Here is a 21,747-nt window from a genome sequence, read left to right as displayed (position 1 = left end):
GTTAGACGCAAGGAAATGCCTCGTCAGGGACTAGTGGGGCCCAAGGTGATTGCTTTCTGGGAATGAGTGGTGATTTCACATATTAAATTGCTTCTGTGCAGACATTACCATCTGATACTTCCAATAGCTTTTCAGAAGCAAAGAGGAGCAGAATCCAAATGACTTTTAGCAGGAAAAGGTTGTTTTGTTTTTCTTTGTTTTTTTCCTAGTGTGTGAATATTATATCATTCTTAGATTTTAGGGGAGGTCAGTATCATAGCTGAAATAATTGATAATGGTTGTCTTGACCTTTTAACTCTTTACTTTAAGGCCTGTTGGAAACCCAGTCTTTGCATGAAGCAGATGAAGATGTGGTCACTGATGTTGATTTCACCAATATGATTTCTGAAGAAGAAAAAGAAGAGTTAAAGATTGAGCTAGCCAAGGTAATGAATTTAAATTTCTGTGAGTGTTACTGTTTCTACGTCCTTAAACTGGAAGATATTAATTGTAGGATGAAGTACACATCATAAAGGTATGTTCTTCCTTTTTAGTAAAATTATTCTAGGCTACAATAATGTGAAGCAATTAATTTCCTTAGGTATTTTTTGAAGATTAAATATCTTCTACTTGATGATTGTAGAGAGAAAGTTAAATATACCTTACCATTTTAGTCAAGACGTGTCTTTATTTATAAACCTTCCTTTATAAAGAATGAAAGGTGTTCTCCTTCTTAGATCTATGGTATTGTTGTTACAGTGGTTGTGACACCTGATGGAAAAGATGCTTTCTGTGGTGCTCAGAGGAAAAGCTGATGATGATGGTTACAGAAGAGACTGATGACGATGAGCACAGTAATTTCACCATATTTTAGTTTTCTTTAGCACTGATGTGTTTGGAGAAGGTTATAGTTTTGGTTTGCATTTGTTGTTTGCCTAATTAAAGACCTTCAGGAGATGTCATGACACCATGAAGAGGTTTAAAAATAATACTTAATAACAAGTAGATGGGAGGAAAAAGGTGCGAACCATGTGGTCTTTTTATTACAAAGGTTAAAGAGATTGTCTAGATTTGGTCTACAATGGGGGGTGGATTCAGTTTTAATTACTGCTGCTGAATACCGCAGAAACAGAAGTGAAATTCCAAAATGGAAAAGGAGAGAATGGGAAAAAGTGAGGGTTTACTTATTTTAAATATGAGACAAGTAACAGAAATGACAGCTGTATGAAGCGGGGGGAGTTGTTTTTGTCTTAATTGAAATAATGAATTTTTAAGACAGTAGGTTGGAAACTTCACATAGCAAGAATAAAATAACAACCCATTTGAACATTAGGAAACCCAAAATTTGGGACTGTGAGCATACACCCTCAAAGTGTAAACTGGCTAGGGAAAAAACATTCCTTCATAATTGTTCCGTAGTGCTCTGTGAAGCATTTGCTGCTATTACACACAGAATGGGTGCATCTAGAGGACAGTTCTTTTGCAGAGATTGATCCCTGTCTTTCATACGACAGAAATATTTAAATTAATATTAAGTTGTAATATTAAATACTCTAAGAAGTCACATTCTTAATGACTCTCAAGTCATTTACCTTCATTCTGATTTAGGATTTTCTAGTGAAATAGAACCAAAAGATTGTTTTTTCACTTTGTTTTATCAAGCCCTGTGTTTCTGAGTTCTAGCTAACTTTTATTTCTTTGCTGATCCTGTCACATCTGTAAATAAATAAGAAGGAAGCTGAAACTTTATACGTTCAGTTCATCACATAGCGATGAGATAGGAGTTGGGATGTTCATTATTGACTTTTCGTCAGGACCAGAGGCAATGAGCACCCACGGAAACACAGGAGGTTCCCTCTGAACATCAGGAAACACGTTTTTACTCTAAGTGTGACTGAGCACTGGTGCAGGTTGCCCAGAGAGGTTGTGGAGTCTCCATCCTTGGAGATGTCTGGGCACAGTCCTGGGCAACTGGCTGTAGGTGTCCCTGCTCGGGCAGGGGGGTTGGACATGATGACCTCCAGAGGTCCCTTCCAACCTCAGCCATTCTGTAATTCTCTTCTCTTTTCTGGTGAAAGGGACTTAAGAGGCAGATGGAAACAAGGAAGAAAAAAAGAACTTCCTGCAACCGTCTGAGAATGATATGCCTCTCTAAGAGAATTAATCTCAAGAGTTTCTGGGCATCCTTCCTGCTTGCTGATTCCCGTGGGAGCAGAGAGTTCTCAGTGGCTCATGGTGGAAATGCTTTAATTCATGTACCAACACACAGTGAGAGATTGCCTTTCAAATATTATGATCTTGGCTGACCTAGAAATTATTTTCTGAATTGCACGCAGCAGTTTACTGGCATACAGCTTATGCTTAAAAACAAAATAAAACTGATAATTATGCTAAGAAAGGTTTAGAAAACTTGAGTTTAGAGTGAACAAAGTCTAAACTTAAATGAGGCTTATGATTCTTAGAAAAGACTAAAAAATGTGTAAGACCTTGACTCCTTCAGAAAGAAACCTCTGTGGGAATTGGCTAATGTTTTCTTTTGAAAAGCTGTTAGTCTTTACTTTCAAGCCCCCTCTGCCCCACCGGTGGTAGTTTTGTTTTCTTTCATGTCCTTATGTGTTAGGTAATACCTGTTTGAGCCTGTAGAAACAAGCACCTTTCTTCTTCTTGTTCTGAAAGGTTCAAATCTTCCTTAATGCTGCAATCACTTAATAGTTGATATAATGGGGAGCTGTTATGAGCACCTGTGTTGTGTGACTTCTAACAGTCATTTGAATTAACAGAGGTCAGTCTGATACTTCGGAATAATAGCAGAAAATTGTAGCCCGAAAAATTTACCTAAGGCCAGAAGCTTGTTAGCAGAACAGACTTTTTTTTTTTCCTTCTTCCTCCCTCGGTGTGAGGAGCATGGTACAATGACTCCTGAGTCATGACGGGGGCTGAGGTTTTGAGCTATCTTGCTCGCTGCTGTCAGTTGTCCTTCCATTACGCTCATTAAAGTAGTCATTTACTCCTTGCTGTCTTCCCCCTCCCATACCTTCACAAAAGCAGCTATCTGGTTTGATCTACAAGCTTTCTAGCTGATGCACAGGTTCTAAGTTCAGCTATGTGTGTAACTGCATGTTTATTCCCAGTTTGAGGAAAGATGTGAGTACCTTTTTCTGCAAACTTATGGCTAATTTTATTTATGAGTGTCCCTGATGTCTCTGGGTGCTGTTCACCCAAGGAAAAACTTACAAATCAACAGGTACTCAGCCTGGAGGTGTAAAATTTGAGCTATATGATTTGGTTCAGAGGTGGAGCACCTGTTATTTTTTGTGCTATATTATTCTGTTCACAGTTACAACTACTTTCTTTAAAAGACTACTATAGTAAGGTGCTCACATTTCCTTACAAACATTTTATGCATTTTAGTATACACCTTATAATACGCAGCAATTCTGAAAAGGGGTAACAATTCAATAACAATCACTAGTTTACCAAATACAGTAGCTAATCAAAATTTAAGGGTCGCATGGATTGGCTTCATTGTGAGACAGTTTTTCTCTATGTTTGCTGTAACTTTCTTTGTGTCTTCTGACATAAAAAGGATTATGTGAAAGAACGGTATAGAGAAGATGCAGGCTTGTGGGGTTTTTTTTGAAAGCCAATGAAATGGAGGAAAAGATTATTTTCTTCCTCACAAAGTGAACTTCCTTCTGTTATCAAGTACCCCCTCATAGCTCTTCCCGCCAGTGATACGGCTGCTCCTTCCTTATTACGTTTTTTGTCTGTTACATGTGTTCCAGCTTTTCCTACAGGATATAGCTACGCAGAGAGTTGATGTTCAGTTCTAGCACAGGCGGGCAGATGCGTGCTGCAGTCTGGCTGCCACGGTGGTACCTGTGAAGTGTGTGAGCCTGCCCTGAGGATCCAGGGTATTTCCGAGCCATGGTTCCATGATGTGACGGCTTTCATGGCACTGCCCTTTCAAACTTTCTACCCCTACTATTTTCACCTGCATGCCTCCTGGCTGGTTTTGGCAGCGTGACTAGGAGGTGCTGTGCTGTGAGCTAGTGTGACGCAGCTGTGCAGGGGTGAATCATGGTGGTGCAACCGAAGACAGGTGTACCAGCTCACAGGGACCAGTGGGAGTTCCTCGGGACAGAACTGGCTCCAAGACCTCCCTGTCAGGGGACCGTGGCCTCAGTTTCTTTGCTGGCTTTGCTGTAGTTGCCTGCTCCTTCTAAAGTTTTTGCCAGCATATTGTCACGCTGCTGGTGTTGGTTGCGTAACTTGCTTTTTATTTCTTTAAACAATACCTGACAAAGCCTGTCCCTCAGATAGTTCTCACTCCTAAACAGCCACGTCTGCCTTCCTTTCAGTAGTGATGTCTGCCCTGTGGTACATACCACAGACCACGACCTCGAGGGACGTACTGCTTGTGCTGCTTTAGCTGATCACTGCCTTCCTCTCTTCTCCATCTCCAGCCACTTGTTCCTGCACCCTGTGCCGTGCCCACACAGGTACTTGCGTATCTCTCCACACTGGATCTGGGAACTGATCTGGCTTAAAAATGGCCCTTGTTTTTTCTGTGATGGCTTTTACCTGGTCCAGCTCCCCGTGGTGAGGAGGGCTGTGCAAACAGCCAGGCCAGGGCACTACACATTTGGGTGGTGTAGCGGTACGGAAAAAGGATGCTTAATCTAACTTAGAAGTACACATTTAACTGTGCTGGCTTCTGTTTTCTCTTGGGGCCCCTTAATATTTTAATTGCTTACTGCCTTGATCCTTAAAAAAAGCATAATAAATACTGAATTTACAATTCAGCTTACCATTCAACCCATTCATCAGTATTATTCCAACCAATAGCTGAATCTTTCCACTCCCACATTTACGTAGTACTGTGTGTATCTCAGAATATAGATAATACCAACTGACATAATTTTTTATTAATAGTTGTTTATCCAAAATGCTCCATTTTACTGAATAAGTACTTTCTGGTTTGTTTTTTATGAGCTGTTTTGTGAGTGTCTACTGGAAAAAATGAAAAAGTTTATATGTTAGAGAAGTACTGGGGTGGTTTTTTTCAGGCATGCCACCATCTTAAAAGGATGTTCAACCCTCTAAAACATACAATTTCCCCCAAAATAATCAAAAAGGCAAAACAAAGGAAAATACTTTTTTGTGTTTGTGTGCTGGACTTACTGGACTTCACTGTCCTTCTTCCATATTATTAGTCAGTCCCAGATTTCAGAGATCTATCTGTAGTTGTGGATTTTTTCCTGGGGTCTCACCTTTGTGTGATTTTCATGTTACTCATGTCAGCTAATCATGGGAATTATAATGTCTTAGGTGGTCAGCTCCTCTTCTTGCTTTTGTACGTGTCCCACACAATAATAGAGGAAAGAAAAAATGGCTACTAACTCTGATTCCTAAGCCCACAAAAAGGGAGAAGGGGACTTTGTCCCTATATGATGCATCTCTATTCTTCTTACTCTGTCGCACTTAGAAAGAAGGGAAATGTGAGGACTAGAAGGTTGTATTTCTGTTGACTTATACCCTAGTTTCATAATGGAGTCTGCATTTGTAACAGTGGACTTTTCAAAAAGGTGATGCCTGACTTTCATGGGAGTTGGGTATGTAACCTGCTTAAATGCTTTTCAAGATCCCATTGTAAGTCCCTAATCCTTTCTGCCTACTTCACAGTCTTCAATCATTGGTATCTGAGCACTTGAGAGAGGCTTTGTGTCTTCCATTATTTTAAAATGATGGAACTTGAGGAGGATTTTGTCAAATCAAAACCAGACTCTGATCTCTAAAGAAAAATAATTTATTGTTTTTAATACAGTCAAAAATGTTGTTCATACTTACGCCATTGAGCACATGGTTAATGCTTGCTTAGGGCTTTACAGCTTTAGGTGGCTATTCAATGGAACAGATGGAAAGTAATTTTAATAGAAGCCCGTGAATGTTTGCATATGCAGGTACCTAATGATCAGGCTCGTGCTAGCCCATATGGAAAGCATTAATGTTTAAGTACATGTAAGCACACTGGTATTGGTTTAAGTTAAGTTCTTCAGCGGTGTTACTCGGGCAGGCTTGTGCACTAAGGGGTTTGCTGTGGGTGGGAAACAACTAAAGGGAGCTCTGAACTGCCGCCTGAGGAATGCTGACATTTGTGATTTCTTCTTTCTGTAAGCATTTAACCAGTTATCCTCTCAGAAGAGAAACTCATGCTGCCTCTTGACAGCGTTTCATTTGCAGGTTAGGAATATAATGGAGCGTAAAGGACATGGGAAGGAATAAAGCAATTTTGGATTGTTTTGTATTCTACCGGCGAAGTGTTGCCATCACAGGCATCGGTGAATACTGGTATCTGCTTCACTGAGGTCATGATTTTGCCTTGTGTTCGTAGTCTTGCTGCTTAATTTTTGAGCTGCTTGAATAATTTAGACAGCAGGTAGTGACAAAAGAGAAACTGATAGCTGGGGGATTCAAGGGTGAGACTTTTAAAGAACAATGAGCTTGCAGCCAGTTTTACAGGAAGTAGAATGCATGAATGTGTAAAATAAAAATAATGCTGGTATTGACATCCTAAATATAGCCCTGGAGGTCAGCAACTCATTCTGATGGTGCTTGCCTCATTCCCTGCAGCCTATGGCGTTAAATCACAGGGAGACTGTAGTTCCAGGGAACTTAACATATGGTAATCAGATACATTACCATATGTTATCCTATTAACATATGGAGGAGGGAGCACAGTTGGTAAGGGAACTTCTAAACCTGAAGTGAAAGGCAGCTGCTCTGGTGTCACTTGCCCTTGTTAGCTTCAGTACCTCTTGTGCTGCTTAGGAGGCTTCCGGGTGAAGAATGCAAACCCTGCTTGCAGGAGCGCTGCCCGAGGGGGAGGATGCTCAGCCAGTGGCAGACTGATTCAGTGGTCCCTCATCTCAGTTAAGTGTTCTGGTCCTTGCTTTGCTAAAACGCTGGCTTGGTTTAAATGTTTGAAATCATGTCCACTGCAGGGAGAATTGTATCCCTCTGGGCTGAATGGTGTCTTCACAACTTCGCACAGTTTGGTAAATGACTAGGAGCTCTGAAAAGACTATTCTGCTGTGTCTTCTGAATGATTCTATGCTTTGGGTAGGACGCGTTCACTCATGTTAACAGTCCATGTGCTATATATTTTTATTTTACTATTTTGAAATATGTAGGGCCTAAAATATGTAGATAAAACTCATGTGACAAGGATGTAACTTTTTATGATACCCGCAAGTCATATGTTATCATGCGAATTTTTTTTTAACCTGCTCCTAAGAATTTGCACCTATTTTTTTCACAAGTGGAAGACTAAAAAGATGGAAATATGAAGTTAAAAGCCTGTGGATTCAAAGAGAGATATCTGTCTGAATTATCCAGTCTTCTCTTGTTCTGCCCATTCCCATTTTACTAGTGAATGGAAAGCTGATGTTTGAGACTCCGAATGCTCTAAGGCAGATCTTGGTTAAGTCGCTCAATAGTCACTTCTTTATTGGAGAATTCTGTCTCTTACCAGATGCATGTGTATGATGGTGCACATAGGTGGAATAGTTCGAGACATTCATTTAATGTAGTGTCAGCTCTGTTCTGGACATGTCTTTGTGATCTCCACAAGCATTTGAATCTCTCTGTCTCTCTAGTCACCTATGAAAAATGCAAGTTTATGTGAGATTCATTTAATCTCTTAACATTGTATGTGTTTATCATTCTGTGGGAACAGGCTAACACCTTTCTCCTTTCTCTTCCCTCTTTGTGTCTCTTAGCTAGAGGATGAAATTTCAACTTTGCGGCAAGTGCTAGCAGCCAAAGAAAAGCACCTGGTTGAAATTAAACAAAAGCTTGGCATAAGTCTGATGAATGAGCTGAAGCAGAACTTCAGCAAAAGCTGGCATGATATGCAGACCACTTCTGCGTGAGTACAGACCTTGCACAAATTCATTCTTATATGTTGTGTAGCATGTTGGGGGTACTGTCTTGATGAGCCCTGGTGTGAAATTTAGCAACTGAAATACCTGCCAGGAGGAGTAGATGGCAGGGATAAACATGTCAAGCTTCTCAGAGCAAGGAGACCTGGAAAAAACCCTTCCACAGCAGCAACGTGCTTTGCTACAGTGTCTTGCAAAATCACAGCAGCTGAAACTGTCGTGGCACTGAGAAGGTTATCTTCCTGCAGAGTCCTTACTGAGGAGATAAAGGATCTTTTTTAATCTCAATGTATTATATTTTTCAACTTCCAAAAGAGTCAATGTAAAAATAATAATAATAATTATTAAAACATTAGCAGCTATTTTAAAAAAACAGTACCATCTTTTGATGTGTGTCTCTGTTTAATTCCTGCTTTTGGTTGTCCAAAAGAAACAAAAAAAATTGGTGGAGTAACTACCATCTTTGAGTAATTCTGTTTAATTCCTGCTTTTGGTTGTCCAAAAGAAACAAAAAAAATTGGTGGAGTAACTATACCATCTTTGAGGTTATCATAAGTCCTACATACGTCGAGTTTTTTGTTACTTTCCAGCAGCGTGTTCTTAGGCAAGTCCCTGAAGCCTCTCACAGCCTTGGTTTACCACTGTGCAGAATGGGTAACTAGCTCACAAGTGTTTAGTGAAACTCGCCTTGTGTAATGTGTAAGCGGCTTTGGGTTCCCAGGGTGAAAGGTAATGCAGAAATGTGAAGAACTGTTACTCCACTGCTGTTGAAACGGTTTTATCTTGATTGTTTTTTTTTTTTTTTGAACCAGACCAATTATACTGTGGAATTCTGTAGTCTAAGTCAGTTGTTGCCTTCCAGGAGGATGCCTTTTAAAAATGCACCAGTTCTTGGATGAGGAAGCAGGGGAGGGAGGTTATTTGGGCTGCAGCTTGCTGCCGGGAACTACTGGTTCAAGCCTTTTGTCTCACATAAAAATACACATATGGACACAGTGATAAGACCTATCCTGAATCTGCCACAAAAAAAATGTTCAAACCCCGGAACAGGTAGTGTTACTTGTAAGCTTCAAACACTTTTTGCTCTGTATCTCTGATGGAGTGTCACTGAGAGAGATGGCGAATAAAATTAAGAATTCCAAAGCTCTAGGGAGGCCATGATAATTACTGAGGGGCTGGTCTCAGCTTCATACTGATCTTTATACTTACACATATGAACATACCATATTCCTCTAAAATTTTTTGGGCTGCATTAATAGCAACATTGGTAGAAAGAACCACCCACCTTTCATCAAGTGCTGTCTGAAAAGTTATTTGATTTTTTTTTTTCAATTGACAACTGAATTTTACACTTTTAGGGAGAAGCAAGAGTGAGCTGCTCCACAACGCAGCTGAGCTGGGAGTCGACAGCAAGGCAGGCAGGGCCGTGACATCACCCATGCAGGAGCAATCACACAGTACCTGAACAAAGAGAGCAGAGCAGGTCCAGTGACAGTAAACAGGGTCAAGCGAAGAGTTCAGATCTCCAGGTGAGTCTGTAGTGATGAGCCAGGTCCAAGGTCAAACCAGGAAGTCAAATCTGTGGGTCAAGATCAGTGAGGTACCTGGCCAGATACAGGCACCAGTAACGTATCTCAGGCAAGGACCAAGGACTTAAACACAGTCTATGCTTTAGCGTAGCTCCCAAGCAAAGGGGGGGAGCCTAACAAGGCTTCTCCCAACTCTTTCTCACACAGCACTGTCACCACAGTCTTACCCAAGGTTCCACAGTTGTGCAGTGTCAGAGCTGGCCTTGAGCCCAGGCAGCCAAACCCATGGGAGTAGGGGGGAAGAGTTTGCAGTGCCTCTTTGTGCACTCAAGGCCCTGACAGAGACTTGGAAAAAATATGTAAAAATGTACATTTTACATTAAAATAATCATTCTTTGTATTTTAATGAAAAGTCAAAGAAGGCAAAAACCCCTTAATAGGCAATGTAGTTTGTATGTCTCCTATCTCTAACTTTTGGACAGTTTCTCAGCTAGGTCCGATTTCTCATGACATGTTATTAACAGGGGCACCCATGCTGGCTTGGTGAGGATGTCTGGCATGTGCTAGGAGAGGATAGTCTAGAGACACTGAGCTTTAGAACAGAGGAGGGGCACAAGACACCTGAACTAGAGTTACTGGGAGATACTAGCAAAATTTTGAAACAAAAACTTTAATTTTTACTTGAAATTTGGTAGCAAATTCCAAGATAGCTTTTAATTTTCCCTTCACAATGTTGACAGTTTCCACAAAGATAGAGAGACTTAGGAGACTTTATCAGTATGGTAGCTGCTGCTTTTTATTTAAGATGAGTTTCAAAAACAGCAAGCCATTAGGTGATGAGTGTCCACAAGTAGTTATGTGGAACTGAGCAGCAGGAGTCCGTTTGTGCCCTTGAAAATCCTGACGTCCATGGTCCAACTGCTATATAATTCTGGCTGACACTCATGCCAGTACACTGATGCCAGTACAAATCATGGTAATCGGGCATTCTTCAGAATGGATGCGTTAAGTAATAGAGGTGATTCATTGTTGCTGCACCAAAATAGCAATGGGATAGCATTACTCACTAAGATTCTCTGATTTATTAAGGATGAAAAGCCTGTTTTAAAAAATAAAAGTTCAAAATATTTACATGCCTGTACTTTAGGCTTCTAAATCCACAATTAGTCATTTTAAATTTTAAAAAGACCTGTTTTTACGGAGGCAAATTTTGCTTTCATTCAGTCTTACTGGGTTTTGTAGCTGCTGTGCTTTTCTAGAAGTTAAAACCACCTTTCTTTAATGGGGAACTTTTCAAAGCCACAGAGAACAATTAGGCACCAAATTTTTGTCCTCTTATTGTTAATAACCTTTTTGAGCTCTCCATTTAGGGATGCATTCTTAGGGTTAAAGAGGACTTGGAGGCAGAGGGGTGGACTTCTCTCAGAAACAGTTCTGTGAAGTGTGTCTGAACAACTAGTTAAGACTCATGACCTAACTCACAGGATGGACGCCACCTGGAATGACTAAATTTAAACTTGAGATTCTGACTGTTTTTAAGCATTTACATTTTAAATGGTTGGCCACGGGTAGCTTAGGAGTTAGCCTGAACATGCTTGACATGCACATGTCAGAAATTGTCATTCAAGGATTGTTATGATTAAAAACAAAAAAAAAAGTCATAGTTTTCATACTGAGGAAAGCTAGAGCTGGAGGTCAATGGGCTGATGTCCTCCATAGATTGAAGATTAAGTCCAGAATCATAACCCATTTTTCAAGTTCCTTGTTCATTTCCTCTGCGATTCTTCAGTGCACTGATTTTTAGTATAATCTATGTGTTAGGGAAAGCAGGGGGTTCTATTATAGAGGATATCAGTAACTAGAGAGCAAATGATTGCCTCAAGTTTAATTTGCTTTCATGGTGGTAAGGCATTCAACTGGAATGACTTCCCCCACACACCTTTTTAAAGATCAGGTTTCCAGTGAATAGAGGTGGGTGGATATTCAGATAGCTTCTAGCAATGCAGTTTTTTTATTTATATTTTAAACATAGATAATTCATTCTATTTAGATGCTAGAAGCAGGGTAATATTGGCAGATTTCGAGGTTATTTATTTTACCTTAAGTAATCATTAAGAATGTCTTTACAGGGATATTTACAAAGACCATAATTGAGCTTTTCTAATTAACATTTTGCTACAAAGGAAAGGTTTTATGTAACCTGAATGCAGTATGTTTACTTAGTTACAGCTGTTTGATTGGTGGTGCTTCAATAAAGTTCCCACAGCTCTCTCTAGCCTCCATACTTCAGATTTTCACTGTGTAGTGCATTAAGGTAAGAAGATAGCTTCTCTACAGATTGACCTAGTTTTATACAGAATCACAGAATAGTTGAGGTTGGCAGCAATGTCAGGAGACTGTCTAGTCCAACTCCCCCTTTCAGAGCAGGGTCAGCTAAAGCAGGGTGCTCAGGACTACGTCATCAGGTTTTGAATATCTCCAAGGATGGAGACTCTACAGCCTTTCTGGGCAACCTGTTCCAGTGTTCAATTACCCTTACTGTGAAAAACCTTTTTCTTTTGTTTAAATATTTCTTGCATTCAATTTGTGCCCGTTGCCTCTTGCACTTTCACTAGATACCACTGAGAAGAGTTTGCCTCTATCTTCTCTACTCCCTTTCATGAGGTTATTTATACACACTGATGAGATTCTCCCATGAGCCTTCTCTTCTCTAGGCTGACCAGTCCCAGCTTTCTCAGCCTTTCCTCATATGAGAGATGCTCCAATCCCTTAGTCATCTTTATGGCCCTTCGCTGGACTTGCTTCAGTATGTCCATGTCTGCCTTGTACTGGGGAGCGCAGAACAGGACCCAGCACTCCAGGTATGGCCTTATGTCTCACATAAAAATACACGTATGGACACAGTGATAAGACCTATCCTGAATCTGCCACAAAAAAAATGTTCAAACCCCGGAACAGGTAGTGTTACTTGTAAGCTTCAAACACTTTTTGCTCTGTATCTCTGATGGAGTGTCACTGAGAGAGATGGCGAATAAAATTAAGAATTCCAAAGCTCTAGGGAGGCCATGATAATTACTGAGGGGCTGGTCTCAGCTTCATACTGATCTTTATACTTACACATATGAACATACCATATTCCTCTAAAATTTTTTGGGCTGCATTAATAGCAACATTGGTAGAAAGAACCACCCACCTTTCATCAAGTGCTGTCTGAAAAGTTATTTGATTTTTTTTTTTCAATTGACAACTGAATTTTACACTTTTAGGGAGAAGCAAGAGTGAGCTGCTCCACAACGCAGCTGAGCTGGGAGTCGACAGCAAGGCAGGCAGGGCCGTGACATCACCCATGCAGGAGCAATCACACAGTACCTGAACAAAGAGAGCAGAGCAGGTCCAGTGACAGTAAACAGGGTCAAGCGAAGAGTTCAGATCTCCAGGTGAGTCTGTAGTGATGAGCCAGGTCCAAGGTCAAACCAGGAAGTCAAATCTGTGGGTCAAGATCAGTGAGGTACCTGGCCAGATACAGGCACCAGTAACGTATCTCAGGCAAGGACCAAGGACTTAAACACAGTCTATGCTTTAGCGTAGCTCCCAAGCAAAGGGGGGGAGCCTAACAAGGCTTCTCCCAACTCTTTCTCACACAGCACTGTCACCACAGTCTTACCCAAGGTTCCACAGTTGTGCAGTGTCAGAGCTGGCCTTGAGCCCAGGCAGCCAAACCCATGGGAGTAGGGGGGAAGAGTTTGCAGTGCCTCTTTGTGCACGCAAGGCCCTGACAGAGACTTGGAAAAAATATGTAAAAATGTACATTTTACATTAAAATAATCATTCTTTGTATTTTAATGAAAAGTCAAAGAAGGCAAAAACCCCTTAATAGGCAATGTAGTTTGTATGTCTCCTATCTCTAACTTTTGGACAGTTTCTCAGCTAGGTCCGATTTCTCATGACATGTTATTAACAGGGGCACCCATGCTGGCTTGGTGAGGATGTCTGGCATGTGCTAGGAGAGGATAGTCTAGAGACACTGAGCTTTAGAACAGAGGAGGGGCACAAGACACCTGAACTAGAGTTACTGGGAGATACTAGCAAAATTTTGAAACAAAAACTTTAATTTTTACTTGAAATTTGGTAGCAAATTCCAAGATAGCTTTTAATTTTCCCTTCACAATGTTGACAGTTTCCACAAAGATAGAGAGACTTAGGAGACTTTATCAGTATGGTAGCTGCTGCTTTTTATTTAAGATGAGTTTCAAAACCAGCAAGCCATTAGGTGATGAGTGTCCCCAAGTAGTTATGTGGAACTGAGCAGCAGGAGTCCGTTTGTGCCCTTGAAAATCCTGACGTCCATGGTCCAACTGCTATATAATTCTGGCTGACACTCATGCCAGTACACTGATGCCAGTACAAATCATGGTAATCGGGCATTCTTCAGAATGGATGCGTTAAGTAATAGAGGTGATTCATTGTTGCTGCACCAAAATAGCAATGGGATAGCATTACTCACTAAGATTCTCTGATTTATTAAGGATGAAAAGCCTGTTTTAAAAAATAAAAGTTCAAAATATTTACATGCCTGTACTTTAGGCTTCTAAATCCACAATTAGTCATTTTAAATTTTAAAAAGACCTGTTTTTACGGAGGCAAATTTTGCTTTCATTCAGTCTTACTGGGTTTTGTAGCTGCTGTGCTTTTCTAGAAGTTAAAACCACCTTTCTTTAATGGGGAACTTTTCAAAGCCACAGAGAACAATTAGGCACCAAATTTTTGTCCTCTTATTGTTAATAACCTTTTTGAGCTCTCCATTTAGGGATGCATTCTTAGGGTTAAAGAGGACTTGGAGGCAGAGGGGTGGACTTCTCTCAGAAACAGTTCTGTGAAGTGTGTCTGAACAACTAGTTAAGACTCATGACCTAACTCACAGGATGGACGCCACCTGGAATGACTAAATTTAAACTTGAGATTCTGACTGTTTTTAAGCATTTACATTTTAAATGGTTGGCCACGGGTAGCTTAGGAGTTAGCCTGAACATGCTTGACATGCACATGTCAGAAATTGTCATTCAAGGATTGTTATGATTAAAAACAAAAAAAAAAGTCATAGTTTTCATACTGAGGAAAGCTAGAGCTGGAGGTCAATGGGCTGATGTCCTCCATAGATTGAAGATTAAGTCCAGAATCATAACCCATTTTTCAAGTTCCTTGTTCATTTCCTCTGCGATTCTTCAGTGCACTGATTTTTAGTATAATCTATGTGTTAGGGAAAGCAGGGGGTTCTATTATAGAGGATATCAGTAACTAGAGAGCAAATGATTGCCTCAAGTTTAATTTGCTTTCATGGTGGTAAGGCATTCAACTGGAATGACTTCCCCCACACACCTTTTTAAAGATCAGGTTTCCAGTGAATAGAGGTGGGTGGATATTCAGATAGCTTCTAGCAATGCAGTTTTTTTATTTATATTTTAAACATAGATAATTCATTCTATTTAGATGCTAGAAGCAGGGTAATATTGGCAGATTTCGAGGTTATTTATTTTACCTTAAGTAATCATTAAGAATGTCTTTACAGGGATATTTACAAAGACCATAATTGAGCTTTTCTAATTAACATTTTGCTACAAAGGAAAGGTTTTATGTAACCTGAATGCAGTATGTTTACTTAGTTACAGCTGTTTGATTGGTGGTGCTTCAATAAAGTTCCCACAGCTCTCTCTAGCCTCCATACTTCAGATTTTCACTGTGTAGTGCATTAAGGTAAGAAGATAGCTTCTCTACAGATTGACCTAGTTTTATACAGAATCACAGAATAGTTGAGGTTGGCAGCAATGTCAGGAGACTGTCTAGTCCAACTCCCCCTTTCAGAGCAGGGTCAGCTAAAGCAGGGTGCTCAGGACTACGTCATCAGGTTTTGAATATCTCCAAGGATGGAGACTCTACAGCCTTTCTGGGCAACCTGTTCCAGTGTTCAATTACCCTTACTGTGAAAAACCTTTTTCTTTTGTTTAAATATTTCTTGCATTCAATTTGTGCCCGTTGCCTCTTGCACTTTCACTAGATACCACTGAGAAGAGTTTGCCTCTATCTTCTCTACTCCCTTTCATGAGGTTATTTATACACACTGATGAGATTCTCCCATGAGCCTTCTCTTCTCTAGGCTGACCAGTCCCAGCTTTCTCAGCCTTTCCTCATATGAGAGATGCTCCAATCCCTTAGTCATCTTTATGGCCCTTCGCTGGACTTGCTTCAGTATGTCCATGTCTGCCTTGTACTGGGGAGCGCAGAACAGGACCCAGCACTCCAGGTATGGCCTTAACCAGAGCTGAGTAGAGGGGAAGGATCACCTCCCTCCACCTGTAATCACTCTTCCTAATGCAGCCCAGGATACTGTTAGCCACCTTTGCTGTGAGGGCACATTGCTGACTCATGTTCAACTTGTTGTCTACCAGAACCCCGGGCCTTTTTCTGCAAGGCTGCTTTCCAGCTGGTTGGTCCCCAGCCTCTACTGACACATGGGGTTATTAATCCCAAACTGCAGGACTCTGAATTTCCCTTTGTTGAACTTCATGAGACTCCTGTTGCCCCATTTTCTTTAGACAGTCAAGGTCCCGAGTAATAGTATTCTTCAATGCAGTTACAGAATTGCATTGCATTATATATGGAGAAGGTTACGAGGGTTGATTTATCCTCCTCACCAGTCCCTCACATGAAGCGCTAAGGACATAGATCCACAAGATACCTTGGCCTTTGCTAAGCAAGTATCTTGTAACCATGCTGAGCTTCGTCTGTCCCTCAGGTTTTAATTTGGTGCTCTTCTGTACTTCTCTGGAAAAAAACAGTAGGACCTTATAGTGTTGTCCTCTCCGGAGATATTTTGGTACTACTGAGTTTCTAAGGAGCAGTTGTATCTATAAAATTACCCACCAATAACCTCACTCCAGCCTAATAGTTCCCAGAAGCTCCTTTGTCATTCTTTCTTGAAATGTTAGCAACTGTTAGAAGGCATAAGCCTCCTCTCTTTTAAATGGATAACCTTTCAACCCATGGATGGAATAGTAATGTAACTACAGAGATAGCTTCTAGGGAGATGAAAATGGTTGGTTTTGCTGCAACTCCCCCCCCGCCCCCTCCCCAAACAATACTCCAGATGTTCAGACCACTGTAAGCAGCAGTTCTGCCATGGCCAGTAAATTATTAGAATAGCTAAAAACTTAAAGAAAACCCATTCTCTCCTTGAGGGCTGTAGTAGTCAAATGAAGTGAAATGAAGTGAAATGTCTCAAAGCCCGTATACTTAGTGATTCCAACCAGGGGATTGGGAAGCCTTTCATGTGATGGAAAGTGGACCCATGCAAGACTGCCATCTAGGATAGGAATCTCACAAAGCTATGTTTTCAAAATGACTTTTCATCTTTTGCCCTCACAGACAAAAGTTGTCACTTGTTTTAAAAAGGGAAAATCTCATGAATTAGAGGCCAGAATCAAGAGAACTGTAAGTGCTAGCTCCGAACAGCATGTCTCCTAGACAGTGCCTGGGGCTTTCTCCAGGCAGTGGTGGCTGTTTTTTGAAGCCTTTTTAGGAAGGTTTCAATATTGCTCTGCTCTTACATGTAATACTTAGCTGAGATTTGGGACAAGGGCATTCAACATGGACTTGGCCTTTCCTTCCAGAGACAGAATAAGGCTCTCTTCGTTGACTACTAGTTGAAAACTGTGTGAGCAAGCTTAGTTCTGCTGATAGGTAACCTGAGGACAATTGTATGGGTTTCCACAAATAGTAGGAACTTAACATTTTGTAATTCAAATTTCTGCCAGGTGATGAGAAAATAGAAAATAATAGTTGCGCTGCATGTGTTTTGGACTTACAATCTATGCTACCTGCAGCCTTCATTAGTATAACTTTAAATATATAGTAATGTGTTCCAGAGGTTCAGAATTTTCTCAGGAAGTCAGATATAATTTGTGGACAACCACAGCCCTACTGTGACTTTTAGGAATTCAGTATACCATGTTCCCACACACATAATTGTTATGAGTGGTAGTAAAAGAAATGTGGGTGTTTCTGTTCATTGCAACATGTAATCACCTTTTGACATTTTCTTCTGTAAATTTGCAAGTAAATGTAGCAGTTGTGTAGGTGAAGAAATGGGCATGTTAGCTTTAGCAAGCACATTACCTGCGTGTGAGCCTGTGCTATGTGGAAGTAAAGGGAGCCTCTTACTTCCACTGACTTTGTGTCCTTTGGGTCAGATCAGGCAATGTTCATGCCTTCTTCAAAGACAATTCTTTTGCCACTTTTCCACATGTATCTCTGGCCTTGAACTTGGAAGGGTGGAGTAATGGAAAATAAGGCTGGAGAAAGGACTTTGAGAAGTTAACTTAGCCTATTCTCATTGTCCCTTTTCTAAAAGATGTACGTCTACTTGTTTACACCAGAAGCTTCAGCTAATGGAAATTGCCCAGCAGTGTCAGGTGATCTGTTCCAGATCAGGGAATATACTGTTAGTTTCTCAGGGAAGAACCCACTGTAATTATGATTGTGCACCAGAAAATATATACACTTATATTATAGATACCTGTATGTATGTATATCTAACTGTAAGGAGGGGAGGGGAGGCCTGAGTGTAAATTGGAATCTCTGAAATGACCAGGATTAAAAATATCCAGGAAAGGGTCAGTGGAAAGGGAACAGGGGAAAGGGAAGGAAAGGAAAAAGGAAAGGAAAGGTAGAAATGGAAGGAAAAGGAAGAACAGAAATGAAGCAAAAGGAAAGAGAAAGAAGGAAAAGGAAAGGAAATGGAGGGAGGGGAGGGAAGGGAGGGGAAGGGAAGGGAAGGGAGAACAGAAATGAAGCAAAAGGAAAGAGAAAGAAGGAAAAGGAAATGGGAGGAAAGGAAAAGAAAGGGAAAGGAAAAGGAAAGAAGAAAGGGAGAGGAAGAAAGACAAAGGAAAGAGAGGAAGAGGAGAAAGGAAGGGGAAGAAAGGAGAGGACGGAAAGGGGAAGAAAGGAAAAGGGAGGCTGGGATATGTTTAATCTCCATAATTTTGTTGATCTATACAGAGCCCACAGGCAATGTTATTGGCATAGATTAAGGTGTGATGAACTGTGAAGTTTCGGCCTGGAATGTCTTAAGCTCATCTGTGCTCAAGCCAACGTATTGTGGCTTTTCTACCTGGAGATTGAATGTACCACAACTGCTTGGTTTTCCCGTATTCTATGTGTCATTGCACAAACAGTGCCTTTCACACAATTGTATCCCGAATTTTTCCCAAGTTTTTGAAGATTACAGTGCAGGACAGCACAGAATATTTATCACCTTTGTCTGGCACCTTTCCTGACCCGTGACTCTCTCCAGCCTACTGAACAGTCATCTTCCATGTTCTGCGCACAGATTTCTGGCTGCAGGCAGGTCCCCTGCAACCTGCAGAGGTTCGGTTCCCTCAGCTCTGCCCTTCCTCTCTCTGTGGGAGAGGAACTACCTGGGGCATACTTCCTTTGGCTGATTTAGGCTTATGTACCCATCCAAGTGCCAGCACAGTTTCAATTAATTCTTAACATACCTGGCAAAGGGAAGGATATCTAAAAAGTACATCTGTTGTTGTTTGTTTTTGAAGTTGGAATGAATTTCAGGTGAGCACTAAAAAAAACCAACCCCACAACACCCTAGAGTTCATTTGTGGGCAAAATGGCAATATGAATGCTCTTAGAGAATGTTTTATGTACGTTACCTGCCATTCATATATGCATTTATTTCATTTGAGCATTAGCATAATTTAGTTAATGCTGAGCCCCGTTTTTCACTGAAAATCAACAGAAAAACTCTCAGCTAGTAAACTGTTTATCAGAGACCCAGATTTTTTACATTGATTCCAGAAATGTCATTCTTAAGCTGACTAATGGTTTGAAAACTAAAAAGAAGCAAGCTCCATAGGGCATGGCTTGTGCTACCACGCTCTGCTCTACTGTATGGTTTTGTTGTTAATTGTTTGCATTTTATTGCATCTTATGTAAGCTTTATCACAGAAGAGGGTTTCTCAGATGGATTAATTTTGCCAGCAAGCATTGATGGAGTGGCACAATGCTGAATGAAGATGTACTAATTAGCAGATGTACTAATTTTACAGAAGCTGAATTTAAATTATTTATAATTTACTGTAGTAGGTCAAATGTGCAGCTTGCCATGCAAAATAGGAATGTTATATTTGTAGCCTTCTTCTGTCAGCAGTCCGTGTACTGCACCTATGAAGGAAGGCTAGATTTAACTGTGCCATGTGAAGGGCAATTCTGTACTGACTTGAGATGAGATCAAATAGCATGCAGTATGATTATCCTGTCTTATCCTGCAGATGATGTTGGTCATTTAAACGTCTAGTTCTCTGACCTTTCTATATGTCTGCTGCCTGGCTATGCTCTATATGAAGCGCTATTTCCTTCGCACGTTGTGTTTTATGAAACAGTATCTTCTTTCATTTGCTTTTGCTGGCTGTAAAAATCAGCTAGTGAGACCTGGTTGTCATATGATAGTACAACCTAAATGCAGTATATGAAACTGTCAGGTGAAAAAGCAGTCAAAATATGCTGTAAATCTACTTTGCCTAATTAGTATTTTACAGTACTGGAGATGTGAGTTATCTTTAAAGCTTCTTTTAAATGTGTTGGGTGTATTATCAGAATATAACTGCAATAGCAGCATATTTTATGATAACCTCTAATAATCAGTTTTATAAACAATTGCTTTTGTTAAAGAAATACCCTATTTTAAAAACCAAATCATAATTGGAAGATGATGGACGAAATTCTTAGGTGAATGTCATATAAAAAGGTAATGTTCAAAATGACACAGGTGAGTTTTATTTACAAGTTCATAATTGTGACAGCAATTCACATACCATGTTTGTTTAACCTTTCTTGTCTATGAAATACATTATAAATATTTACTCTTAAGTGCTAAGTGAAAAGCATGGAATGTGATCCTTGTTAGCCACTACCAGCAATTCTTCTGTGCTATGGAGTATGTTTAGATGCCACAAAAACAGAGAAGGCCTTTCTACTCTAACTGCATAAATCAAGTAGCCTGTTTCTACTTTTACTAATGCTACTGGGCATCTGGCATAATGCTGTTAAACTCGGGGAGGTTATGGTGCCTTTGTATTAGTGTAAGAAAGGCATAGAGCCTGATGACGTATTTGTGTAAAAATGAATGCCATGAGTTGGATGTAACGTGGTATTTCTTGAATCTCTGTGTCCTAAATTCTCTGAGTGTGTTTCTGCTGGATCATTTCTGCCTTAAGGTTCAGGGTCACTGACCTTAATTCAGCTGATGGCTGACTGCCTGTTGAGATGCTGTCACCTGTCCTGATGAGCTGGGTGGTCAGTACTTGCCCAGTGATTGCCAGCAATGGCTGCTCAAAGGATGAGAGTGTGCAGGTATCGTAGATGACTTAGCATGTTGGAGCAGTCGGTGGTGTTAGGAGGGCTTAAGCCATACGTACAGCACTTTTTCCAATGAATAAATGTTAGTAGGTCTTACCGGGAATATCCAACTTTACTTCTGCTCTTAAAGGTTTCTGAAAATTATGTAAGCTCTTCAGTGCATTAAAACAAAACTGCAAATGGGTGGGTGTTACCTGAGGTTATGAAAATTGCTGGCTCAGATTATTAATGCTACATACGACTGATAAGATTCCCAGAGGTCAGAGAGAATTTTTTGGAGATCGCTTGTTACCAGTGTTTAGCAAGGTATCAAATGAATGCTGTAAATATGACATAACTATGATGATAAAAATATCTGAGCCAAAATACTGTGCTGTATATCAATACAAAGCATAACTAACTACAGTAAGGCGATGTGCTCTGTGGAAAGAGAATTTATTTGTGAAGAAGGCATAGTGATATGCATAATGCTGGAGAGACAGGGATGGGGGGGGTTGATTTTTAAGCAAACTATCAGTGAGCTTTACTGAGATGCAAATTACTGTTTCTTGTCTCTGCTGACAGGTATTGCATGTTGCACTGCATTTTTGCCTTTGTTATTTTCTTGTTCCTTAAAGCTCTTCTTCAGCATTGCCAGGGGGGAGGTTCATGTCAAAGGTCATTTTTGCTGAAGTTGGTGCTGAAAAAAGACCGGTTGTGTAACAGTCTTAGCTGGATTTACGCTGTTACGTAATGTCAAAATCATTAGGAACATAAATGCAGTCTCCATGTCTTCCTTGCTAGTGGAAATACCAGGGAGGATGTGGGGTTTATGGGATTTACAGAGAAAAGACAGTATTAGTTGGAATGCCAAAATCAGGGTCGTTTCA

The 21,747-nt window shown here is 40.5% G+C and overlaps 1 protein-coding gene across 3 annotated transcripts in view; it reads left to right on the top strand.

Annotated features, from left to right (window-relative positions):
• The first annotated feature begins 314 nt into the window (after window positions 1-314).
• The window catches only part of TPD52L1 (tumor protein D52-like 1), a 44,895-nt gene continuing 23,462 nt past the window's right edge, over window positions 315-21,747 (top strand). For 2 of the 3 annotated variants that reach the window (XM_009289112.1, XM_019474610.1), the window contains exons 1-2: window positions 315-425; window positions 7,761-7,909. In XM_009289112.1, coding sequence (XP_009287387.1) covers window positions 378-425; window positions 7,761-7,909 — 197 coding nt within the window. In that variant the 5' untranslated portion in view covers window positions 315-377. The remainder of the gene's footprint in view (window positions 426-7,760; window positions 7,910-21,747) is intronic. The other variant, XM_019474609.1, reaches the window with a different exon arrangement.

The sequence above is a fragment of the Aptenodytes forsteri genome, unplaced genomic scaffold, assembly GCF_000699145.1.
Source record: "Aptenodytes forsteri isolate BGI_AS27 unplaced genomic scaffold, ASM69914v1 Scaffold217, whole genome shotgun sequence".
Taxonomy (NCBI): Eukaryota; Metazoa; Chordata; class Aves; order Sphenisciformes; family Spheniscidae; genus Aptenodytes; species Aptenodytes forsteri.
This window is presented reverse-complemented; position numbering and strand designations above follow the sequence as displayed.